At 45.2% G+C, this 26,201-nt stretch overlaps 5 protein-coding genes across 5 annotated transcripts; 2 read left to right on the forward strand and 3 right to left on the reverse strand.

The window, feature by feature from the left end:
* Positions 1 to 329: 329 nt before the first annotated feature.
* On the forward strand, positions 330 to 2,861 carry LOC136552880 (uncharacterized). The gene is made up of 3 exons (XM_066544461.1): positions 330 to 656; positions 787 to 898; positions 1,002 to 2,861. The coding sequence occupies exons 1-3, from the start codon at positions 492 to 494 to the stop codon at positions 2,375 to 2,377; spliced, it is 1,653 nt and encodes a 550-aa protein (XP_066400558.1). The 5' UTR covers positions 330 to 491; the 3' UTR covers positions 2,378 to 2,861.
* Positions 2,862 to 4,876: 2,015 nt separating this feature from the next.
* Positions 4,877 to 8,647, reverse strand: LOC136552901 (calmodulin-binding receptor-like cytoplasmic kinase 2). Its single transcript, XM_066544479.1, has 6 exons — positions 8,244 to 8,647; positions 7,235 to 7,497; positions 6,987 to 7,155; positions 6,788 to 6,877; positions 5,669 to 5,961; positions 4,877 to 5,491 (listed from the first exon to the last, which is right to left on the reverse strand). The coding sequence occupies exons 1-6, from the start codon at positions 8,461 to 8,463 to the stop codon at positions 5,267 to 5,269; spliced, it is 1,260 nt and encodes a 419-aa protein (XP_066400576.1). The 5' UTR covers positions 8,464 to 8,647; the 3' UTR covers positions 4,877 to 5,266.
* Positions 8,648 to 9,098: 451 nt separating this feature from the next.
* Positions 9,099 to 11,630, forward strand: LOC136552891 (uncharacterized). The gene is made up of 3 exons (XM_066544470.1): positions 9,099 to 9,425; positions 9,556 to 9,667; positions 9,771 to 11,630. Exons 1-3 carry the CDS (start codon positions 9,261 to 9,263, stop codon positions 11,144 to 11,146), a joined length of 1,653 nt encoding a protein of 550 aa, XP_066400567.1. The 5' UTR covers positions 9,099 to 9,260; the 3' UTR covers positions 11,147 to 11,630.
* Positions 11,631 to 13,645: 2,015 nt separating this feature from the next.
* LOC136507759 (calmodulin-binding receptor-like cytoplasmic kinase 2) lies at positions 13,646 to 17,416 on the reverse strand. The gene is made up of 6 exons (XM_066502383.1): positions 17,013 to 17,416; positions 16,004 to 16,266; positions 15,756 to 15,924; positions 15,557 to 15,646; positions 14,438 to 14,730; positions 13,646 to 14,260 (listed from the first exon to the last, which is right to left on the reverse strand). Exons 1-6 carry the CDS (start codon positions 17,230 to 17,232, stop codon positions 14,036 to 14,038), a joined length of 1,260 nt encoding a protein of 419 aa, XP_066358480.1. The 5' UTR covers positions 17,233 to 17,416; the 3' UTR covers positions 13,646 to 14,035.
* Positions 17,417 to 22,060: 4,644 nt separating this feature from the next.
* LOC136507768 (calmodulin-binding receptor-like cytoplasmic kinase 2) lies at positions 22,061 to 25,831 on the reverse strand. The gene is made up of 6 exons (XM_066502391.1): positions 25,428 to 25,831; positions 24,419 to 24,681; positions 24,171 to 24,339; positions 23,972 to 24,061; positions 22,853 to 23,145; positions 22,061 to 22,675 (listed from the first exon to the last, which is right to left on the reverse strand). Exons 1-6 carry the CDS (start codon positions 25,645 to 25,647, stop codon positions 22,451 to 22,453), a joined length of 1,260 nt encoding a protein of 419 aa, XP_066358488.1. The 5' UTR covers positions 25,648 to 25,831; the 3' UTR covers positions 22,061 to 22,450.
* Positions 25,832 to 26,201: the final 370 nt, after the last annotated feature.

Below are 26,201 nucleotides of genomic sequence, written 5' to 3' on the forward strand. Positions count from 1 at the left end.
GATTGAACCAAACAAGTAGCGTTTTTAATTCCCTTGTAATAGTTAGCGCTGGCAGCTAATCGCATTACCATCCCCTCAAAAAAGCTAATCGCATTACCATTCCCGCACCCACCTTTGAACTAAACAGTAGCCTAATAATAATATAAATAACACAACAAATGACCTATCATCAAAATAAAAAAGAAACACAAGAACAGGAGGTTGGTTACATAGAGGAAGGACCAGAGGCGAAGCGAAGGAAACGCAGCACGAAAGGGGGGTGGGCTGTCCGGACGCGAAAGCCACACACCGCCAGGAAATTCTTCCCCAGGGGAACGGCCACAGCACAGCACAGGTCACAGGAGGGCGAGAGCTCCCGGCCGAAATTCCCCAACCCCTTCCGCACCGCGCACCGCGTCCGCGTCCCTCGTGCGCCTGTCCACCCCCTGCCCCCACCACCGCCACCACCGACCACCGTCTCCGCCGCCCCAACGCCGCGGCCGACCAGCGCCATGCGCATCCGTCGCTACGCCGCGCGCCTCCTCTCCTCCACCTCCCCCGGCTCCGCCACCACCGCCGCCCCCTCCTCGCCGCCGCCCCCGCCCGCCGCGCCCTGGCTCCACACCGACGACGACGACTGCTGCGCCTTCTGCGAGCTCAGCCGCCCCGCCCCGCAGGTAACTCGATCCCCTTCTCCTCCCCCCTCCTCTATCGCTGCATTATTCGCCCGCGTCGCCATGGAGGGGAGCGCTTTTACTTCGTTTGGGGCGGGGGGTGTAACAGTGGGGGTGTGCCCTGGAATCGCAGGAGGGCCAGGACGCCATCAAGCTCAAAGGGCACATTGCCGGCCGGGTGCCGGAATCCGATGTCAGGGCCGACGAGCGCGTCGGCTTGCCCCAGCGACCGCCTGCTCCCGAAGGTTCGCACTGTATTTCCGTTCAAAATATCATTTGCGTTTGCACCGTGGTAAATGCTAATGCAATAACTTACTGTTCCTTTTGGTGTTATATGGACGATTTCAGTTAAGAAATGCAAGATTGATCATGTACCTCCTGTGAATAAAGCTCCTGTGGGACTGCGAGTTTTTAAACGTGCTTCTGAGGTTAAACCGGAAGGTGCTACTCCTGTTAGTGAAGCTGCTGCTGGTCCTGCAGCTAAAGCCGGTGCTTTTGTTGTCAATGATGCTGCTATTGAGCAGGGAGTTAAATTTAGAGCTTCTCTTCCGGGTGGTGACTCCAAGCTGGAGGTTACAGCGGAGAATTCTCTTGTGAATGGGTCGACCACTGAATTAGGAGTTTTCAAGGGCGCGTCCCTCGCTAATGAATCGGCCGATGTGCCAGGGGTTACAAGCACTATGCCAGAAGTTACAGGCAAACCTGTTACTGATCCAGGGGTTATAACCACCGTGGCGGAAGTTAGTGATACAGGTTCTTTCGTGCATGAAACTACTGAACTGGAATCTGCAGGCAAAGATTATATTGCTAGTGAAGTTGCTGCTGAACCGGAAGATGCTGGCAGAGCTTCTTGCAATGTAGATGATACTGCTGCTTTAGATGAGCCACAGCCGCCTAGTTGTGATCCGAACATAGGCAATGTGCAGGTTGGAAATGCTATAGACACTGTTGCTAGTACAGTGCAGCCTTCTCGATGTGATGCTTCAGAAGACGGTGGTTCTGTGAATTCCACAACCAATGGTCCTGTTAGAGCCAGAGGACCAACCGTTAAGGCAGAAGTATCAAAGGATAAATCTGTTGCACCCAGTGTTTTACGTGTATTAGACGCAGTGACTAGAAGCATTGGTAAATCAGGGAGAACAGATGTTATTTGTTATGCTAGGCGGACAGGTAAGAGGAAGCTGGAGCTGCTGGAGGTAAAGAAGGAAAATATTGACTTGGAAGATGGTGTTATATGCGAGAAAGAGGAGACACTGGTGAGAAGTGATCGTTGTGAAAGTGTCTTGTCAACAGCTGGGTCCATAGATGTTAAACTTGCTGACATAAAGAAAGACCTTATGGATAATTCAGCTGCAAGCAAGGTTAAAAAGATGAAGACAAATAAATTTGAATGTAATATTGATTACTGCCACATGGCGTTCAAGACAAAAGCTGAGCTTGCTGTCCACAAGAAGAACATGTGCACGGTCAATTCATGCAACAAACATTTCAGATCCCACAGGTACCTGAGGCGCCACCAGAGTGCACACAACGATGATATGCCTTACAAGTGCCCATGGGATGGTTGTAATATGGCTTTCAAGTGGTCATGGGATCGGGCTGAGCATTTCAAGGTCCATGCTGGGGTCAAGCCTTACAAATGCACGACGCCTGGGTGCAGCAAAATATTTAAGTTTGTTTCAGATTTCACCCGGCATAGGAGGAGGTGCAAACCTCAGAGGTAAAAGCTTGCTTGATACTATAGAATTAGGATAGTAGTGAAGTTTGTGCTTGCTACTGTAGATGTTTTTTTTTTATTTGCTAGGAGATCCATCGCCCAACTGTTCTGACAACTTATAGTGGGATTATCTGTTTCTTTGTTGAGGAAAATGCTAAAATCTTTAGCTTAGAAACTTGAGTTTCTCAAAATATCAATGTACATTTGCGGAAGGTAGTTGTGCGCTGGTTATGATCAGCGCTGTATCGAATCTGAGACTTAGAGCTGTAAATGGGAAGCTATTATTTTTTATTTCTTTTATTTTTTTTCAGCATAGTATTCCATACTTATTTATCTACTTGGATTAACATGATTGCACCCGAGTACAACATAAGGTTAGTCTATTTTGATTACTCAACCGCTTTATATAAAAATGATTTCTGTTACATTCATCTCATCATCTTTATACTCTCAAGGGTAGCAATCTCATATTTTTAAATAATTTGTGATGTTGTTTGGGGCAGGCCTGGTGCAGTGGTGACAGTTGTCTCACTGAGTCACCAGGTCGTGGGTTCGAAGCAGCCTCTCCGCATATTTTGCGGGGGAAGGCTTGCCTCGGTTTTTCCCTTCCCTAGACCCCACTCATGTGGGAGCCTCCGGCGCTGGGTCTGCCCCTTTTTGTTTGCAACTTTATATCGCGTGGTTGTACAAAGGAAGATAAATCACAATCCGTTGCTTCTGGGTGCCTGGTGAACTTCACAGCTGTTCAATCATTAACTAATGTGCTGTGTCCATTGTCGTGACAAGCTTGTTAATTGTTTCTGCTGTGCTTTCCAAGAAGAATGACATTGTCAATTTGGAAGTTACAGAAGATACTAAAATGTGAACTCTTATGCTTTGAATTTTACCTGATGTGCATTCTGGCATGGATTTGCCTAGGTTCTTAATACCTGAATTACTACCAAGCCAGTGAATGTGTTCCTTGACAGGGAAACAAGTACTAGCTCTCAAATATAAATATTGTAGTGTTATGAATGGAATAGTTAGGAGCATGCTATATGATTTTAATGACTAATCTTGTTTTCGTAGATAGATTATTTGTAACAGTTCAGTGCATTGTTAGATTTGCACTAGATTGCAAAAGCAAAACCAAAGTTGAGCCTTAGCAGTACATAAGCACCTTCTGTAACTGTTCTCCTTTTCCAAGGAAGAAACATTTATTAATCTTTTCCTCCACAAAAAATGTCTGTCAAACGAAAGAAAGAGCTGAGACTTCTGGACTCTGGGGTCCTATGGTCTATCTGGATGCTGTATATTGACATTTCCTGCATGTTAGTTGCAATCTGCTCTTGCCTGTTCTCCATTTGACTTCTTATACATAATTCATTTGGCTATTTGTTAAACACATCACAAGTAAACATAGACTGTTTTTTCATAAGTAGCGGTATTTGGTTAAAATGACCTCTTGCCTTCAAATCCTGATGGCCCTAGTTAATTTCATGATTGAAGTGAATCCATAGCAGTTCAGATGTACTAGTGATCAGCTTATACCAGATAGTCGCTGAACTCATAATTTTGGGCCACACAATGACGTGTCACGGTATATCCTACTTTTAAGATGGCACAGTTAATTTTCAAGTATGGAGACAAGTATGGAGAACTGGAGATGGTTGAGGAGGGTACATGTTTTGCCTTGATTGAGTTTTCGATGAGAAGTGCAAGTTTGTTTTTCGTTGCCATCCTACCAGACGTATATCCTTGACGACGTTTGCTGCAAAGTGACGACTTGACGAGCTATTTGGGATCTGCATTCAATCTTTTTTGCTACCTATCTTCTGTGATGCTTCAGGATTTGCTACCTGCTCTGCATATATACTTGAACCTGGTGCTGTAGCTGGATACTGCAGTACTATTTCAGGAGCCGTTTCATTGCAATTGAATTTTGGTCCAATCTTTCGGTGATGGTTGGGTGAATGTTTGTCGAAACTTCCTTGTTTATGTAAAGCGATGACCGTGTTGAGTATGTAATAATCTGCGGTTATGATATTATTACCATGCGTCTTTTAGGGTGAAGAATCCTGTCCCGTAAAACCGTACGGCTGCGGGCTTCCTCTCAAATCCAGTCATTTTTGTCTCTGTCCTTCCGTGAGATGCAGTTTTGGCTCTTGTACGGCTGGGAGGAAGAGAGCCGTAACATCCTGCACGCGGCTGGCTGCCTAGTTTAATTGTCTGCTGACTGAGAAGAGATCATGTTTAGTTATATATCGTCTGATTGAGAAGAGAGTGTTCAGTTGGGATGCAATAAACTGCATGTTTGCATGCCATAATTGGACGGAGTTATAGAGGCTGACATTAATCGACATTTTAGCTCGAAGATAAAAGAGGTAACTGAGCTACTTGTCAGGAAGGCAGCTCCCAGTTCCCCCGTCCAAACTACGACAACAGTGAGTCCCGCACCCCCTGTGCCGGGATGAGGCACCGCACAAATTGAACGCCAGGAAAGAAAGACTGAAAGAGCACAAATACAGGTACTGAATGTTGCTAATCATACGCTGAACATTGCCCATCATAGACAACAAAACAAAAGATGCATTACTGCATGGAAACAAGAAGATTTCTTCATGCGTGATGCATTTACCTGTATAAGAAAACCTACAAGATATACACACCATTAGATAGCTGGTACTCGTATATGTTTGCTCAGCAACATTTTCACACAGCATACTAAGACCTGTAGGGGATTTTCTGGTTTCTAGCTAGTAGACACAAAACATCTAGGAAGGCCATCAGTCCTGTTCACAACCACTTGCGGTAACTGAAAGAATCCCAGCAATTGGGTGATTTCCACCACCAATCTTTGAAGAGAGGCAAACTGGAATACATCTTCTGTTCACTTGATTGCTCCAGATGATCTGCTTCAGTTCATGGCAGAGGTGGGTACAACCAACTCCCTGTAATCTTTACGTATGCTCCACAGAATCTCTACGGACCGCCTCATGCTCGGTCGGTTCCTCTTTGTTGGAGCTAAGCATTGCAGAGCCAGCTCGTACAACTTCTCGACTGCAAGATTGATCGCATCGGTTGCTTCCAGATTTGGATCTAGTGTTTGGATAGCATTGCCCTCTGCAAATTTTTCCATTGCCTGTAAAAAGTAAAAACACGTGTAGTATATTAATAGGACATGAATGAAGCACATTAAGACCAAATATAGACTATTTTTGTTGACATATTACTACATGACTCTGTTTCTATTTCATCAGGTAATGGGAACCAGTGGTAATGCAATACAAGTATGATGTCTGGAGCGACAGCAACTAACCCATTTTGTGGTAACACGCTCAATGATTGACCTCTTTGGCTCTATAGGGCGCCTCCCAGTAACCAACTCCACCAGAAGGACTCCAAAGGAGTAGACATCACTCTTCTCATTGAGCTGGTATGTTCTGAGATATTCTGGATCAAGATAGCCTGCTGTTCCTTTGACTTGAGTAGAAATATGACTAGCATCAGTTGGAGCCAGTTTGGCGAATCCGAAGTCAGCAACCTTGGCTCGACAATTGTTCATTAGAAGAATGTTTGAGGATTTGATGTCCCTGTGGATGACTGGTTGGTCTACATGGATGGAATAAATTAGAGTATTAATTGCTAATGATCCGGGTGCTAGGTGTTCACAGATGATTTCTTTATATGAAAGTAAAGCTACACAACAAAAGAAGTCTTCAATCTACCATCTGAAGATCAAGCCCTACAACGTCCAAGCAAGTTTGTAGCATCCAATATTTCTTCAAGATATGTAGCATAGAATCTTACATCTAATATATACCTAAAATTTAGCTTAGATAGTTTCTTTTAATTAGTATCCTGGGTAAAAGCTTGTTGCAAATTTGTGGAAAGGGTTCTTCTAGTGTCATTTACTAGGTATGTTATGAAGGATCCATCATCAAATACACAATAATTCCCTACAGATTAGCATGCAAAATAATCAAAGAGAGCACGTACATTACTCTTATGGGTGTGGAGTACAGTCATGCAAAAAGAAGAAATCGACATCTCAATTAAATATTATATTGACTGCTTCCCCATTAGGACTAAAATTTATAAATCTTGAATATTTTTGTTAGGTGTTGATTATTATTGCCACAGCTGTTCCCGGAATAATATCTAATGCTAGTTTCAGTTGTCTCATCTCTATTAATTAATAATTACAGCAAAAGTAGACAACCATAACATATGAGAACTTGTTAACTATGAATTTTGTTATATCATTTCAGAAATAAAGAAAACGAATAGTTGAAGTATTCAAAATTGAAATGTATTTTCTGGATTAAAAGGTAAATACTAGAACATCAAAGATTATTCCTGGAACATTACACCCCAGAACAAAAGGAACAATTAATATGGAAAATTAGCAACAAACTGCAGCTGGAAGAATAATTACCTGAATAGGTATGAAGATATGTAATAGCATGAGCCACATCAATTGCAATTTCCAATCTCATTGAGAATTCCAATATTTTACCATTTATACCTGCATATAGCTATCCTCATGTAATATACAGTTGGTACAAGGCTACAAACCATTGCAACTCTAATAGCTATCCTCGTGTAAGAAATTGACAGGACCATGACATTCTTACAGTCCAGGTGCTCTCGAAGATTCCCATTGGGAACATACTCCACAATAATCAACTGCTCGCCACCAAACTCCAGGTACCCATGAAATCTAACCAAATTCTGGTGCTCAATGCGTTGCAATGTCTCAATCTCGTTCCAGAACTCACGACCCATACGCTTATCATACACATTCTGGAAATGATGAAAACTCATATATTCTTGTATCGAGAACTAGTTTATACAAACAGATCATAAGAAAATAAGCAAAAACCTTCTTGGCCCGTTTGACAGCGACAAGAGTACCATCAGCAAGCTGACCCTTGTATACAGTCCCAGAACCACCCTGCCCAATCTTGAAGTTTGGTGAGAAGTTCTTTGTTGCTTTCTGGATCTGTGGCAAGGAGAATTTTGTGCTGCCAGGGATCTCCCTATCTAAAGAACTCTTGTGCATGGGACTATACATTCCTTTAATTGATCGCCTGCTCCCAAACACGCTCCCACTGTTAGAACCTTGTGAGCTCAAAGACTGTGAGACTGCAAATTTAACAGAGGTAAGGCCCTGAGCATGCCAGAAAACATATCGATATAGCACGTGCTGCAAAAATAGTCAAAAAGCGTTTACGTGTATGGTTCAATGAATTCAACAGCGCCCATTCAAGGATAGCTTATCTATACATCACTAAGATATTTAATGTCGTCAGGACTTTGAAAGAATTAACAAGAAGGTCACAGTTCACCATTCTTTACAGGTTTCGGAATTCTCCTTCAATCATAGAGGACATTAACAAATTCGTAGATTGTGGTAGGGGTTTGCATATAGTATGGCAGCTCGTATGGGGCTGGGACAGGGCCACATGGTGACAGATGGAAGGCAAACAAATAAATAAATAAAACCATGAAGGACAGACAGGCGAAGTGTCGCACACGTCCGGTTTATAGTAAAGCTCAGCAGGAGACAAATGTTATTGTTGCAGCAGACATGCTGCAAAACTGCAGCAATAAAATTTAAGCTAAGATCAAAATTAAATCTTTTGCAAACAAAGCTGGAAGTACTAATTAGACACTAGTTACTAATAATTGGAGAAAATATCTCGAAAACTGTTCATTGTACAAGAGTACTTTTGCGGCATTAGTGCACAAATAACAGTATGTAGTCTCCAAAATAGAGCATAAATGGACTAGCTTTTCTGGCAAAAAGCGCCATCTTGGACTGAAAAAGGAACCTGAAAGTACAAAAGCAGTGGAGAAATGGGTGGAGACAAGTGCGTTTTCCTACGTACGTTGGTGGGAGGGGTGGGATTCGTCGGACATGGAGTTCTCCGGCGAGCGCGCCTCCGGGGGCACGAAGCAGGCCCGGAAGGCGTCAAGGAAAGAGATCCCGCGCCCGCCACCGCTCGCGGATGACGCTGTGGTGGCGACGGAGAAGCGGGACAGCTCGCCGCTGCCGCCGGGGTCGCTCCGGCTCCCGGCCGAGCCGGTGCCGCTGACGCTCCTCATCATGGCCGACCCTCTGATCGCACTGCACGCGCGGCGAGGCTCCTGCTGTGGCGTGCGGAGACGGAAGGGGGCCTGCTCCTGCCTTGATAGCTTGGAATTGGAAAGCGGCGGTTTGACGACGGCACGGGGAGAAGGAAAGAGCCGGGAGCGAGAAGGGTCGGAGCCCGTGGGGTTTCGCGCTCTGTGTTCGGTGCGTCAAGTTGGACGACTGCTTCGGGTCGGGGCTCGGGAAGACTTACGCTGCGAGTAGGCCCACTGGCCCAGCCCGTAGCATGCGTTTTGTTTGTGTTTTTCTTTTTTACTTGTTTTTTTAGAAACTCCTCTAGGTTTATTTCTCCGATTCACATATTATTAGCGCTGGCAGCTAATCGCATTACCATCCCCTCAAAAAAGCTAATCGCATTACCATTCCCGCACCCACCTTTGAACTAAACAGTAGCCTAATAATAATATAAATAACACAACAAATGACCTATCATCAAAATAAAAAAGAAACACAAGAACAGGAGGTTGGTTACATAGAGGAAGGACCAGAGGCGAAGCGAAGGAAACGCAGCACGAAAGGGGGGTGGGCTGTCCGGACGCGAAAGCCACACACCGCCAGGAAATTCTTCCCCAGGGGAACGGCCACAGCACAGCACAGGTCACAGGAGGGCGAGAGCTCCCGGCCGAAATTCCCCAACCCCTTCCGCACCGCGCACCGCGTCCGCGTCCCTCGTGCGCCTGTCCACCCCCTGCCCCCACCACCGCCACCACCGACCACCGTCTCCGCCGCCCCAACGCCGCGGCCGACCAGCGCCATGCGCATCCGTCGCTACGCCGCGCGCCTCCTCTCCTCCACCTCCCCCGGCTCCGCCACCACCGCCGCCCCCTCCTCGCCGCCGCCCCCGCCCGCCGCGCCCTGGCTCCACACCGACGACGACGACTGCTGCGCCTTCTGCGAGCTCAGCCGCCCCGCCCCGCAGGTAACTCGATCCCCTTCTCCTCCCCCCTCCTCTATCGCTGCATTATTCGCCCGCGTCGCCATGGAGGGGAGCGCTTTTACTTCGTTTGGGGCGGGGGGTGTAACAGTGGGGGTGTGCCCTGGAATCGCAGGAGGGCCAGGACGCCATCAAGCTCAAAGGGCACATTGCCGGCCGGGTGCCGGAATCCGATGTCAGGGCCGACGAGCGCGTCGGCTTGCCCCAGCGACCGCCTGCTCCCGAAGGTTCGCACTGTATTTCCGTTCAAAATATCATTTGCGTTTGCACCGTGGTAAATGCTAATGCAATAACTTACTGTTCCTTTTGGTGTTATATGGACGATTTCAGTTAAGAAATGCAAGATTGATCATGTACCTCCTGTGAATAAAGCTCCTGTGGGACTGCGAGTTTTTAAACGTGCTTCTGAGGTTAAACCGGAAGGTGCTACTCCTGTTAGTGAAGCTGCTGCTGGTCCTGCAGCTAAAGCCGGTGCTTTTGTTGTCAATGATGCTGCTATTGAGCAGGGAGTTAAATTTAGAGCTTCTCTTCCGGGTGGTGACTCCAAGCTGGAGGTTACAGCGGAGAATTCTCTTGTGAATGGGTCGACCACTGAATTAGGAGTTTTCAAGGGCGCGTCCCTCGCTAATGAATCGGCCGATGTGCCAGGGGTTACAAGCACTATGCCAGAAGTTACAGGCAAACCTGTTACTGATCCAGGGGTTATAACCACCGTGGCGGAAGTTAGTGATACAGGTTCTTTCGTGCATGAAACTACTGAACTGGAATCTGCAGGCAAAGATTATATTGCTAGTGAAGTTGCTGCTGAACCGGAAGATGCTGGCAGAGCTTCTTGCAATGTAGATGATACTGCTGCTTTAGATGAGCCACAGCCGCCTAGTTGTGATCCGAACATAGGCAATGTGCAGGTTGGAAATGCTATAGACACTGTTGCTAGTACAGTGCAGCCTTCTCGATGTGATGCTTCAGAAGACGGTGGTTCTGTGAATTCCACAACCAATGGTCCTGTTAGAGCCAGAGGACCAACCGTTAAGGCAGAAGTATCAAAGGATAAATCTGTTGCACCCAGTGTTTTACGTGTATTAGACGCAGTGACTAGAAGCATTGGTAAATCAGGGAGAACAGATGTTATTTGTTATGCTAGGCGGACAGGTAAGAGGAAGCTGGAGCTGCTGGAGGTAAAGAAGGAAAATATTGACTTGGAAGATGGTGTTATATGCGAGAAAGAGGAGACACTGGTGAGAAGTGATCGTTGTGAAAGTGTCTTGTCAACAGCTGGGTCCATAGATGTTAAACTTGCTGACATAAAGAAAGACCTTATGGATAATTCAGCTGCAAGCAAGGTTAAAAAGATGAAGACAAATAAATTTGAATGTAATATTGATTACTGCCACATGGCGTTCAAGACAAAAGCTGAGCTTGCTGTCCACAAGAAGAACATGTGCACGGTCAATTCATGCAACAAACATTTCAGATCCCACAGGTACCTGAGGCGCCACCAGAGTGCACACAACGATGATATGCCTTACAAGTGCCCATGGGATGGTTGTAATATGGCTTTCAAGTGGTCATGGGATCGGGCTGAGCATTTCAAGGTCCATGCTGGGGTCAAGCCTTACAAATGCACGACGCCTGGGTGCAGCAAAATATTTAAGTTTGTTTCAGATTTCACCCGGCATAGGAGGAGGTGCAAACCTCAGAGGTAAAAGCTTGCTTGATACTATAGAATTAGGATAGTAGTGAAGTTTGTGCTTGCTACTGTAGATGTTTTTTTTTTATTTGCTAGGAGATCCATCGCCCAACTGTTCTGACAACTTATAGTGGGATTATCTGTTTCTTTGTTGAGGAAAATGCTAAAATCTTTAGCTTAGAAACTTGAGTTTCTCAAAATATCAATGTACATTTGCGGAAGGTAGTTGTGCGCTGGTTATGATCAGCGCTGTATCGAATCTGAGACTTAGAGCTGTAAATGGGAAGCTATTATTTTTTATTTCTTTTATTTTTTTTCAGCATAGTATTCCATACTTATTTATCTACTTGGATTAACATGATTGCACCCGAGTACAACATAAGGTTAGTCTATTTTGATTACTCAACCGCTTTATATAAAAATGATTTCTGTTACATTCATCTCATCATCTTTATACTCTCAAGGGTAGCAATCTCATATTTTTAAATAATTTGTGATGTTGTTTGGGGCAGGCCTGGTGCAGTGGTGACAGTTGTCTCACTGAGTCACCAGGTCGTGGGTTCGAAGCAGCCTCTCCGCATATTTTGCGGGGGAAGGCTTGCCTCGGTTTTTCCCTTCCCTAGACCCCACTCATGTGGGAGCCTCCGGCGCTGGGTCTGCCCCTTTTTGTTTGCAACTTTATATCGCGTGGTTGTACAAAGGAAGATAAATCACAATCCGTTGCTTCTGGGTGCCTGGTGAACTTCACAGCTGTTCAATCATTAACTAATGTGCTGTGTCCATTGTCGTGACAAGCTTGTTAATTGTTTCTGCTGTGCTTTCCAAGAAGAATGACATTGTCAATTTGGAAGTTACAGAAGATACTAAAATGTGAACTCTTATGCTTTGAATTTTACCTGATGTGCATTCTGGCATGGATTTGCCTAGGTTCTTAATACCTGAATTACTACCAAGCCAGTGAATGTGTTCCTTGACAGGGAAACAAGTACTAGCTCTCAAATATAAATATTGTAGTGTTATGAATGGAATAGTTAGGAGCATGCTATATGATTTTAATGACTAATCTTGTTTTCGTAGATAGATTATTTGTAACAGTTCAGTGCATTGTTAGATTTGCACTAGATTGCAAAAGCAAAACCAAAGTTGAGCCTTAGCAGTACATAAGCACCTTCTGTAACTGTTCTCCTTTTCCAAGGAAGAAACATTTATTAATCTTTTCCTCCACAAAAAATGTCTGTCAAACGAAAGAAAGAGCTGAGACTTCTGGACTCTGGGGTCCTATGGTCTATCTGGATGCTGTATATTGACATTTCCTGCATGTTAGTTGCAATCTGCTCTTGCCTGTTCTCCATTTGACTTCTTATACATAATTCATTTGGCTATTTGTTAAACACATCACAAGTAAACATAGACTGTTTTTTCATAAGTAGCGGTATTTGGTTAAAATGACCTCTTGCCTTCAAATCCTGATGGCCCTAGTTAATTTCATGATTGAAGTGAATCCATAGCAGTTCAGATGTACTAGTGATCAGCTTATACCAGATAGTCGCTGAACTCATAATTTTGGGCCACACAATGACGTGTCACGGTATATCCTACTTTTAAGATGGCACAGTTAATTTTCAAGTATGGAGACAAGTATGGAGAACTGGAGATGGTTGAGGAGGGTACATGTTTTGCCTTGATTGAGTTTTCGATGAGAAGTGCAAGTTTGTTTTTCGTTGCCATCCTACCAGACGTATATCCTTGACGACGTTTGCTGCAAAGTGACGACTTGACGAGCTATTTGGGATCTGCATTCAATCTTTTTTGCTACCTATCTTCTGTGATGCTTCAGGATTTGCTACCTGCTCTGCATATATACTTGAACCTGGTGCTGTAGCTGGATACTGCAGTACTATTTCAGGAGCCGTTTCATTGCAATTGAATTTTGGTCCAATCTTTCGGTGATGGTTGGGTGAATGTTTGTCGAAACTTCCTTGTTTATGTAAAGCGATGACCGTGTTGAGTATGTAATAATCTGCGGTTATGATATTATTACCATGCGTCTTTTAGGGTGAAGAATCCTGTCCCGTAAAACCGTACGGCTGCGGGCTTCCTCTCAAATCCAGTCATTTTTGTCTCTGTCCTTCCGTGAGATGCAGTTTTGGCTCTTGTACGGCTGGGAGGAAGAGAGCCGTAACATCCTGCACGCGGCTGGCTGCCTAGTTTAATTGTCTGCTGACTGAGAAGAGATCATGTTTAGTTATATATCGTCTGATTGAGAAGAGAGTGTTCAGTTGGGATGCAATAAACTGCATGTTTGCATGCCATAATTGGACGGAGTTATAGAGGCTGACATTAATCGACATTTTAGCTCGAAGATAAAAGAGGTAACTGAGCTACTTGTCAGGAAGGCAGCTCCCAGTTCCCCCGTCCAAACTACGACAACAGTGAGTCCCGCACCCCCTGTGCCGGGATGAGGCACCGCACAAATTGAACGCCAGGAAAGAAAGACTGAAAGAGCACAAATACAGGTACTGAATGTTGCTAATCATACGCTGAACATTGCCCATCATAGACAACAAAACAAAAGATGCATTACTGCATGGAAACAAGAAGATTTCTTCATGCGTGATGCATTTACCTGTATAAGAAAACCTACAAGATATACACACCATTAGATAGCTGGTACTCGTATATGTTTGCTCAGCAACATTTTCACACAGCATACTAAGACCTGTAGGGGATTTTCTGGTTTCTAGCTAGTAGACACAAAACATCTAGGAAGGCCATCAGTCCTGTTCACAACCACTTGCGGTAACTGAAAGAATCCCAGCAATTGGGTGATTTCCACCACCAATCTTTGAAGAGAGGCAAACTGGAATACATCTTCTGTTCACTTGATTGCTCCAGATGATCTGCTTCAGTTCATGGCAGAGGTGGGTACAACCAACTCCCTGTAATCTTTACGTATGCTCCACAGAATCTCTACGGACCGCCTCATGCTCGGTCGGTTCCTCTTTGTTGGAGCTAAGCATTGCAGAGCCAGCTCGTACAACTTCTCGACTGCAAGATTGATCGCATCGGTTGCTTCCAGATTTGGATCTAGTGTTTGGATAGCATTGCCCTCTGCAAATTTTTCCATTGCCTGTAAAAAGTAAAAACACGTGTAGTATATTAATAGGACATGAATGAAGCACATTAAGACCAAATATAGACTATTTTTGTTGACATATTACTACATGACTCTGTTTCTATTTCATCAGGTAATGGGAACCAGTGGTAATGCAATACAAGTATGATGTCTGGAGCGACAGCAACTAACCCATTTTGTGGTAACACGCTCAATGATTGACCTCTTTGGCTCTATAGGGCGCCTCCCAGTAACCAACTCCACCAGAAGGACTCCAAAGGAGTAGACATCACTCTTCTCATTGAGCTGGTATGTTCTGAGATATTCTGGATCAAGATAGCCTGCTGTTCCTTTGACTTGAGTAGAAATATGACTAGCATCAGTTGGAGCCAGTTTGGCGAATCCGAAGTCAGCAACCTTGGCTCGACAATTGTTCATTAGAAGAATGTTTGAGGATTTGATGTCCCTGTGGATGACTGGTTGGTCTACATGGATGGAATAAATTAGAGTATTAATTGCTAATGATCCGGGTGCTAGGTGTTCACAGATGATTTCTTTATATGAAAGTAAAGCTACACAACAAAAGAAGTCTTCAATCTACCATCTGAAGATCAAGCCCTACAACGTCCAAGCAAGTTTGTAGCATCCAATATTTCTTCAAGATATGTAGCATAGAATCTTACATCTAATATATACCTAAAATTTAGCTTAGATAGTTTCTTTTAATTAGTATCCTGGGTAAAAGCTTGTTGCAAATTTGTGGAAAGGGTTCTTCTAGTGTCATTTACTAGGTATGTTATGAAGGATCCATCATCAAATACACAATAATTCCCTACAGATTAGCATGCAAAATAATCAAAGAGAGCACGTACATTACTCTTATGGGTGTGGAGTACAGTCATGCAAAAAGAAGAAATCGACATCTCAATTAAATATTATATTGACTGCTTCCCCATTAGGACTAAAATTTATAAATCTTGAATATTTTTGTTAGGTGTTGATTATTATTGCCACAGCTGTTCCCGGAATAATATCTAATGCTAGTTTCAGTTGTCTCATCTCTATTAATTAATAATTACAGCAAAAGTAGACAACCATAACATATGAGAACTTGTTAACTATGAATTTTGTTATATCATTTCAGAAATAAAGAAAACGAATAGTTGAAGTATTCAAAATTGAAATGTATTTTCTGGATTAAAAGGTAAATACTAGAACATCAAAGATTATTCCTGGAACATTACACCCCAGAACAAAAGGAACAATTAATATGGAAAATTAGCAACAAACTGCAGCTGGAAGAATAATTACCTGAATAGGTATGAAGATATGTAATAGCATGAGCCACATCAATTGCAATTTCCAATCTCATTGAGAATTCCAATATTTTACCATTTATACCTGCATATAGCTATCCTCATGTAATATACAGTTGGTACAAGGCTACAAACCATTGCAACTCTAATAGCTATCCTCGTGTAAGAAATTGACAGGACCATGACATTCTTACAGTCCAGGTGCTCTCGAAGATTCCCATTGGGAACATACTCCACAATAATCAACTGCTCGCCACCAAACTCCAGGTACCCATGAAATCTAACCAAATTCTGGTGCTCAATGCGTTGCAATGTCTCAATCTCGTTCCAGAACTCACGACCCATACGCTTATCATACACATTCTGGAAATGATGAAAACTCATATATTCTTGTATCGAGAACTAGTTTATACAAACAGATCATAAGAAAATAAGCAAAAACCTTCTTGGCCCGTTTGACAGCGACAAGAGTACCATCAGCAAGCTGACCCTTGTATACAGTCCCAGAACCACCCTGCCCAATCTTGAAGTTTGGTGAGAAGTTCTTTGTTGCTTTCTGGATCTGTGGCAAGGAGAATTTTGTGCTGCCAGGGATCTCCCTATCTAAAGAACTCTTGTGCATGGGACTATACATTCCTTTAATTGATCGCCTGCTCCCAAACACGCTCCCACTGTTAGAACCTTGTGAGCTCAAAGACTGTGAGACTGCAAATTTAACAGAGGTAAGGCCCTGAGCATGCCAGAAAACATATCGATATAGCACGTGCTGCAAAAATAGTCAAAAAGCGTTTACGTGTATGGTTCAATGAATTCAACAGCGCCCATTCAAGGATAGCTTATCTATACATCACTAAGATATTTAATGTCGTCAGGACTTTGAAAGAATTAACAAGAAGGTCACAGTTCACCATTCTTTACAGGTTTCGGAATTCTCCTTCAATCATAGAGGACATTAACAAATTCGTAGATTGTGGTAGGGGTTTGCATATAGTATGGCAGCTCGTATGGGGCTGGGACAGGGCCACATGGTGACAGATGGAAGGCAAACAAATAAATAAATAAAACCATGAAGGACAGACAGGCGAAGTGTCGCACACGTCCGGTTTATAGTAAAGCTCAGCAGGAGACAAATGTTATTGTTGCAGCAGACATGCTGCAAAACTGCAGCAATAAAATTTAAGCTAAGATCAAAATTAAATCTTTTGCAAACAAAGCTGGAAGTACTAATTAGACACTAGTTACTAATAATTGGAGAAAATATCTCGAAAACTGTTCATTGTACAAGAGTACTTTTGCGGCATTAGTGCACAAATAACAGTATGTAGTCTCCAAAATAGAGCATAAATGGACTAGCTTTTCTGGCAAAAAGCGCCATCTTGGACTGAAAAAGGAACCTGAAAGTACAAAAGCAGTGGAGAAATGGGTGGAGACAAGTGCGTTTTCCTACGTACGTTGGTGGGAGGGGTGGGATTCGTCGGACATGGAGTTCTCCGGCGAGCGCGCCTCCGGGGGCACGAAGCAGGCCCGGAAGGCGTCAAGGAAAGAGATCCCGCGCCCGCCACCGCTCGCGGATGACGCTGTGGTGGCGACGGAGAAGCGGGACAGCTCGCCGCTGCCGCCGGGGTCGCTCCGGCTCCCGGCCGAGCCGGTGCCGCTGACGCTCCTCATCATGGCCGACCCTCTGATCGCACTGCACGCGCGGCGAGGCTCCTGCTGTGGCGTGCGGAGACGGAAGGGGGCCTGCTCCTGCCTTGATAGCTTGGAATTGGAAAGCGGCGGTTTGACGACGGCACGGGGAGAAGGAAAGAGCCGGGAGCGAGAAGGGTCGGAGCCCGTGGGGTTTCGCGCTCTGTGTTCGGTGCGTCAAGTTGGACGACTGCTTCGGGTCGGGGCTCGGGAAGACTTACGCTGCGAGTAGGCCCACTGGCCCAGCCCGTAGCATGCGTTTTGTTTGTGTTTTTCTTTTTTACTTGTTTTTTTAGAAACTCCTCTAGGTTTATTTCTCCGATTCACATATTATCGGTGTAGAAAGTGATCAACACGTAAATATTTGTAGTTTTACCGTACGTTGTGATCGGAGGTGGCCTAACACTCAATGACATAGGGTTTATACTGGTTCAGGCAATGTGCCCTACGTCCAGTTTGAGTCGGTCGGATGACTTTATTCCTAAGCCCAGGTGCTCGAAGTTTGCAGTGGGGTTACAAATGAGAAGAAGAAAGATGGGAGGTACAAGAGGTCTAGTCGGACTCTGGTTGGAGGGATCGAGAGCAACGGGAGCTCCGCTATGTGCTAAGTGTTCGAGCGTGTACTCGTGGTTTGAACCTGGTGATTCTACTGTTGTGTACTAGTGAATTGATCGATCCGAATCAACCTGTCTGTTGGAAGAGAGCACATCTCCTTTTATAGATGAAGGAGATGGCTTTACAAGCGAGAGGGAGAAAGTACGTTTGTTGCCTACGCCGACGGGTACAAGACGATGATAGACGCCCACAATACTGTGGAATGTCAGATGCACGTGGGAGGCTATGTCGTCTTCTTCAGGTATAGCAGATATCGGTACCTGCTATACTGTTGATGCCTAGAGACATGTGAGGGGTTTTACCGCGTTCGCCTGCTACGGTAAATGTCGACGCCCACAACACCATCGATGCTTCAGAGGCATGTGGGGGAGCCTTACCATATTTATCTGGTATGGGAGTTGACGGCGCCCACAACACTGTTGGGAAAATAGTCGGCGCCTACAACACTGCTTGGGTTCTGTTATGTCAGGGAGGTCGCAGGGTACTGTCCTGTAGGTGTATAGGGTACGGTCCTCAGTATTACGGTTGACTTGGGTACCCTACCTTGCTTTCTCCGTCCATTTCCTGGTCCTTACCGAGCGGGCGTCTCCAGTCGATTGGGTCTCAGTCGGCTCTGATTACGCCAGTCGGAGTTGTAAGCAGGGGTTCGATGCAACCGGTCAAAGAAGCGGGTCAGAGTCGAAGTGGTGTTTGGCCAGGCATTTCAGATCAGAGAGGCCGTCCGGAGGCAGGCTGGAGACCGAAGCGAGCGCTCCGGTCGGAGAGGTGGGCCGGAGTCGAAAGCGGGCGCCGATCCTCCTTGGCCAGGCCTTCGATTGGTGATTGGATCGCCCTTCTAGCCTATTGTTTAGGCTCTTGGGCCAGCCCAAGAGCTACGCGTTCGTTCACAGCAGTTCGTCTGCTTAGCCGAACCTTTGTAGGGAAGCCGATCCATAAAGGACCCTGGGTTTATGAACCCGACAGGAGCCTCCGAGCCCCTAGGCGATTCGAGTAGAATCGTCTGGGGATTTTTTGTCTTGACGGCAGGTGCTCGAGCCCTTGGGCAATTCGGGTAGAATCGTCTGGGTTTTTTTTTGTGTTACCTGGGGCTAGGGGGTTTTCGTTTTGTCAGCGGGTGCGCGCGAGCGCACCCATAGGTGTAGCCCCCGAGCCCTCGAGTGATTCGAGCAGAATCGTCTAGGGGTTTCGTTTAGCGGATGTGTGTGTGTATTTTAGTCACATCAGTTTATTTTTAGGGATCAGACGAGACGGAGCTCGTGGATCCTAGCGTCGGTGCGTGCCGTGGGATCAAGGCGATTAGTCAATTAGTTTAGGGATCGGACGAGACGGAGCTCGTGGATCCTGGCCTTGGTACAACCCGCACAGCAGAGGCAGTTTAGTTTAGGGATCAGGCGAGACGGAGCTTGCGGATCCTGATGGGGTGAATTTGGGGTCACAGACCCAGGCGTTTTGGTGTGCAGTCGAGGTGTAGCCGAGGGATGGGGCGAGTTCGGGGTCGCAGACCCAGGCATTTGGTGTGCAGTCGAGGCATAGCTGAGGGATGGGGCGAGTTCGGGGTCATAGACCTAGGCGTTGGTGTTTTGAGCCCCCCGAGCCCCATTGGGCTTGGTGGAGGTCAGTTTGAGTTTTGTGCGTTACCCCTATCCTCGGTTTCTCACAACCGGAGGGCTGAGCTTTGTCGCTTGCCTTGATCACTCAGGCTCGAGTGACGCGCATGGTGAGCACGCTAATGGGTATGATCGAGTGGAATTCAGGTCCGTCGTTCGTGACGGGGTCGACATAGCCCTCTTGTAAAATTCTACTACTCCTTTACCTGTAACCCGGCAGATGCTTGGGCCATTCCGAAGACTGACCCGGGTGGCCTACTGGCCTTCCCTCGATAGAGATTCTATGGGTTTGGCAGAGGTTTAGGATCGAACAAGAAGGTTGAGATGACCCTGTCCGCTTCGGGGCAGACTAGGTGAGGGCCGCATAGGGCTCATTTGTGTTTTCTCCCCTAGCTCTGTTTGATGCGAGGCAGCCTCGAGCCCTTCGTGGGCCAGCCTTTGAACCTTGGTCGATCGTTGCTCATGTTTGGATGAGGCAACTGCCGCTTCATGACACAACACAGAGCGTTGTGATGCATTTCACCGTATGTGCAATGCCTTAGTTCCCGAGCCCCCGGGCAATTCAGGGCCCGAATCATCAAGGGGCACGGGTGTATGGAATGAATGCATGTATGGATGTATGAAATGATTATGAAGAAATAGCGAGGGTTCGGTAGTGTTACCTTGATGACTCGAGTGACAGGGTCTGAAGAGCTCCAATAGGAAATGTCCGATCGGGACCTGTGCTCGTCGTTCCTGATGGAGTCGACATGGCCTACATGGGGCGTCCCTTTGCTCCTTACCTATATCTCGATGTTTTCCTGAGCCGTTTGATTGACTTAGGAAGCCCGATGGTCTCTCCTAGCAGAGATTCCGCTGTTTGGGTTTTTCTAAGTCCCGCCTAAGGAGACGGAGAGCCGACTGCACGTGGTGACGCTTTGGTTCTCATGCTCAGTGTGCGGTAGTGGTGGGCCATACCCAGGCCATGTCCCATCTGATTAGGCGTCGTTCCATCGGGCAGGGCGAGTCTCATCGGTCAGGGCCCATTATTTCGCCTTTCCCTAATCGGCGCGCCTTCCCCAACTGTTGCGCCCTTTTCCTTAAGTAGGAGAAGGGAGAAGGCTTTTTGCCCTATTCCTTTGCCTATTCGTCATCTGCCGCCTCTTCTTATCTTTCTTCTCACCGAGAGCATTTGAGAGCTGTGGCGGTTCCTAGGAGAGAGCGAGGGAGAGGAGAAAACTCACAAATTCATTCATGAACCCAGAGCGAAATGTTAGACTTGAGGTCATCCACTGTGAGGGAGTCGGTGCTGGAGGCCTTCGCCGTGATGGGGTTTCTACCGCCAAAGGAGGTGGCGCACTAGAGGGCTCCTAGGAGGGAGGATGTTCCGTAACCTTAGCCCGGCGAGGTGGTTTCCTTCCTCACTTTCCATGAGCACAGGTTAGGATACCCCACGCACTGGTTCATGATTCATTTGGCTATTTGTTAAACACATCACAAGTAAACATAGACTGTTTTTTCATAAGTAGCGGTATTGGTTAAAATGACCTCTTGCCTTCAAATCCTGATGGCCCTAGTTAATTTCATGATTGAAGTGAATCCATAGCGTTCAGATGTACTAGTGATCAGCTTATACCAGATAGTCGCTGAACTCATAATTTTGGGCCACACAATGACGTGTCACGGTATATCCTACTTTTAAGATGGCACAGTTAATTTTCAAGTATGGAGACAAGTATGGAGAACTGGAGATGGTTGAGGAGGGTACATGTTTTGCCTTGATTGAGTTTTCGATGAGAAGTGCAAGTTTGTTTTTCGTTGCCATCCTACCAGACGTATATCCTTGACGACGTTTGCTGCAAAGTGACGACTTGACGAGCTATTTGGGATCTGCATTCAATCTTTTTTGCTACCTATCTTCTGTGATGCTTCAGGATTTGCTACCTGCTCTGCATATATACTTGAACCTGGTGCTGTAGCTGGATACTGCAGTACTATTTCAGGAGCCGTTTCATTGCAATTGAATTTTGGTCCAATCTTTCGGTGATGGTTGGGTGAATGTTTGTCGAAACTTCCTTGTTTATGTAAAGCGATGACCGTGTTGAGTATGTAATAATCTGCGGTTATGATATTATTACCATGCGTCTTTTAGGGTGAAGAATCCTGTCCCGTAAAACCGTACGGCTGCGGGCTTCCTCTCAAATCCAGTCATTTTTGTCTCTGTCCTTCCGTGAGATGCAGTTTTGGCTCTTGTACGGCTGGGAGGAAGAGAGCCGTAACATCCTGCACGCGGCTGGCTGCCTAGTTTAATTGTCTGCTGACTGAGAAGAGATCATGTTTAGTTATATATCGTCTGATTGAGAAGAGAGTGTTCAGTTGGGATGCAATAAACTGCATGTTTGCATGCCATAATTGGACGGAGTTATAGAGGCTGACATTAATCGACATTTTAGCTCGAAGATAAAAGAGGTAACTGAGCTACTTGTCAGGAAGGCAGCTCCCAGTTCCCCCGTCCAAACTACGACAACAGTGAGTCCCGCACCCCCTGTGCCGGGATGAGGCACCGCACAAATTGAACGCCAGGAAAGAAAGACTGAAAGAGCACAAATACAGGTACTGAATGTTGCTAATCATACGCTGAACATTGCCCATCATAGACAACAAAACAAAAGATGCATTACTGCATGGAAACAAGAAGATTTCTTCATGCGTGATGCATTTACCTGTATAAGAAAACCTACAAGATATACACACCATTAGATAGCTGGTACTCGTATATGTTTGCTCAGCAACATTTTCACACAGCATACTAAGACCTGTAGGGGATTTTCTGGTTTCTAGCTAGTAGACACAAAACATCTAGGAAGGCCATCAGTCCTGTTCACAACCACTTGCGGTAACTGAAAGAATCCCAGCAATTGGGTGATTTCCACCACCAATCTTTGAAGAGAGGCAAACTGGAATACATCTTCTGTTCACTTGATTGCTCCAGATGATCTGCTTCAGTTCATGGCAGAGGTGGGTACAACCAACTCCCTGTAATCTTTACGTATGCTCCACAGAATCTCTACGGACCGCCTCATGCTCGGTCGGTTCCTCTTTGTTGGAGCTAAGCATTGCAGAGCCAGCTCGTACAACTTCTCGACTGCAAGATTGATCGCATCGGTTGCTTCCAGATTTGGATCTAGTGTTTGGATAGCATTGCCCTCTGCAAATTTTTCCATTGCCTGTAAAAAGTAAAAACACGTGTAGTATATTAATAGGACATGAATGAAGCACATTAAGACCAAATATAGACTATTTTTGTTGACATATTACTACATGACTCTGTTTCTATTTCATCAGGTAATGGGAACCAGTGGTAATGCAATACAAGTATGATGTCTGGAGCGACAGCAACTAACCCATTTTGTGGTAACACGCTCAATGATTGACCTCTTTGGCTCTATAGGGCGCCTCCCAGTAACCAACTCCACCAGAAGGACTCCAAAGGAGTAGACATCACTCTTCTCATTGAGCTGGTATGTTCTGAGATATTCTGGATCAAGATAGCCTGCTGTTCCTTTGACTTGAGTAGAAATATGACTAGCATCAGTTGGAGCCAGTTTGGCGAATCCGAAGTCAGCAACCTTGGCTCGACAATTGTTCATTAGAAGAATGTTTGAGGATTTGATGTCCCTGTGGATGACTGGTTGGTCTACATGGATGGAATAAATTAGAGTATTAATTGCTAATGATCCGGGTGCTAGGTGTTCACAGATGATTTCTTTATATGAAAGTAAAGCTACACAACAAAAGAAGTCTTCAATCTACCATCTGAAGATCAAGCCCTACAACGTCCAAGCAAGTTTGTAGCATCCAATATTTCTTCAAGATATGTAGCATAGAATCTTACATCTAATATATACCTAAAATTTAGCTTAGATAGTTTCTTTTAATTAGTATCCTGGGTAAAAGCTTGTTGCAAATTTGTGGAAAGGGTTCTTCTAGTGTCATTTACTAGGTATGTTATGAAGGATCCATCATCAAATACACAATAATTCCCTACAGATTAGCATGCAAAATAATCAAAGAGAGCACGTACATTACTCTTATGGGTGTGGAGTACAGTCATGCAAAAAGAAGAAATCGACATCTCAATTAAATATTATATTGACTGCTTCCCCATTAGGACTAAAATTTATAAATCTTGAATATTTTTGTTAGGTGTTGATTATTATTGCCACAGCTGTTCCCGGAATAATATCTAATGCTAGTTTCAGTTGTCTCATCTCTATTAATTAATAATTACAGCAAAAGTAGACAACCATAACATATGAGAACTTGTTAACTATGAATTTTGTTATATCATTTCAGAAATAAAGAAAACGAATAGTTGAAGTATTCAAAATTGAAATGTATTTTCTGGATTAAAAGGTAAATACTAGAACATCAAAGATTATTCCTGGAACATTACACCCCAGAACAAAAGGAACAATTAATATGGAAAATTAGCAACAAACTGCAGCTGGAAGAATAATTACCTGAATAGGTATGAAGATATGTAATAGCATGAGCCACATCAATTGCAATTTCCAATCTCATTGAGAATTCCAATATTTTACCATTTATACCTGCATATAGCTATCCTCATGTAATATACAGTTGGTACAAGGCTACAAACCATTGCAACTCTAATAGCTATCCTCGTGTAAGAAATTGACAGGACCATGACATTCTTACAGTCCAGGTGCTCTCGAAGATTCCCATTGGGAACATACTCCACAATAATCAACTGCTCGCCACCAAACTCCAGGTACCCATGAAATCTAACCAAATTCTGGTGCTCAATGCGTTGCAATGTCTCAATCTCGTTCCAGAACTCACGACCCATACGCTTATCATACACATTCTGGAAATGATGAAAACTCATATATTCTTGTATCGAGAACTAGTTTATACAAACAGATCATAAGAAAATAAGCAAAAACCTTCTTGGCCCGTTTGACAGCGACAAGAGTACCATCAGCAAGCTGACCCTTGTATACAGTCCCAGAACCACCCTGCCCAATCTTGAAGTTTGGTGAGAAGTTCTTTGTTGCTTTCTGGATCTGTGGCAAGGAGAATTTTGTGCTGCCAGGGATCTCCCTATCTAAAGAACTCTTGTGCATGGGACTATACATTCCTTTAATTGATCGCCTGCTCCCAAACACGCTCCCACTGTTAGAACCTTGTGAGCTCAAAGACTGTGAGACTGCAAATTTAACAGAGGTAAGGCCCTGAGCATGCCAGAAAACATATCGATATAGCACGTGCTGCAAAAATAGTCAAAAAGCGTTTACGTGTATGGTTCAATGAATTCAACAGCGCCCATTCAAGGATAGCTTATCTATACATCACTAAGATATTTAATGTCGTCAGGACTTTGAAAGAATTAACAAGAAGGTCACAGTTCACCATTCTTTACAGGTTTCGGAATTCTCCTTCAATCATAGAGGACATTAACAAATTCGTAGATTGTGGTAGGGGTTTGCATATAGTATGGCAGCTCGTATGGGGCTGGGACAGGGCCACATGGTGACAGATGGAAGGCAAACAAATAAATAAATAAAACCATGAAGGACAGACAGGCGAAGTGTCGCACACGTCCGGTTTATAGTAAAGCTCAGCAGGAGACAAATGTTATTGTTGCAGCAGACATGCTGCAAAACTGCAGCAATAAAATTTAAGCTAAGATCAAAATTAAATCTTTTGCAAACAAAGCTGGAAGTACTAATTAGACACTAGTTACTAATAATTGGAGAAAATATCTCGAAAACTGTTCATTGTACAAGAGTACTTTTGCGGCATTAGTGCACAAATAACAGTATGTAGTCTCCAAAATAGAGCATAAATGGACTAGCTTTTCTGGCAAAAAGCGCCATCTTGGACTGAAAAAGGAACCTGAAAGTACAAAAGCAGTGGAGAAATGGGTGGAGACAAGTGCGTTTTCCTACGTACGTTGGTGGGAGGGGTGGGATTCGTCGGACATGGAGTTCTCCGGCGAGCGCGCCTCCGGGGGCACGAAGCAGGCCCGGAAGGCGTCAAGGAAAGAGATCCCGCGCCCGCCACCGCTCGCGGATGACGCTGTGGTGGCGACGGAGAAGCGGGACAGCTCGCCGCTGCCGCCGGGGTCGCTCCGGCTCCCGGCCGAGCCGGTGCCGCTGACGCTCCTCATCATGGCCGACCCTCTGATCGCACTGCACGCGCGGCGAGGCTCCTGCTGTGGCGTGCGGAGACGGAAGGGGGCCTGCTCCTGCCTTGATAGCTTGGAATTGGAAAGCGGCGGTTTGACGACGGCACGGGGAGAAGGAAAGAGCCGGGAGCGAGAAGGGTCGGAGCCCGTGGGGTTTCGCGCTCTGTGTTCGGTGCGTCAAGTTGGACGACTGCTTCGGGTCGGGGCTCGGGAAGACTTACGCTGCGAGTAGGCCCACTGGCCCAGCCCGTAGCATGCGTTTTGTTTGTGTTTTTCTTTTTTACTTGTTTTTTTAGAAACTCCTCTAGGTTTATTTCTCGATTCACATATTATCGGTGTAGAAAGTGATCAACACGTAAATATTTGTAGTTTTACCGTACGTTGTGATCGGAGGTGGCCTAACACTCAATGACATAGGGTTTATACTGGTTCAGGCAATGTGCCCTACGTCCAGTTTGAGTCGGTCGGGTGACTTTATTCCTAAACCCAGGTGCTCGAAGTTTGCAGTGGGGTTACAAATGAGAAGAAGAAAGATGGGA

The sequence above is a fragment of the Miscanthus floridulus genome, chromosome 1 (genome assembly GCF_019320115.1).
Source record: "Miscanthus floridulus cultivar M001 chromosome 1, ASM1932011v1, whole genome shotgun sequence".
In the NCBI taxonomy this organism is placed as follows: Eukaryota; Viridiplantae; Streptophyta; class Magnoliopsida; order Poales; family Poaceae; genus Miscanthus; species Miscanthus floridulus.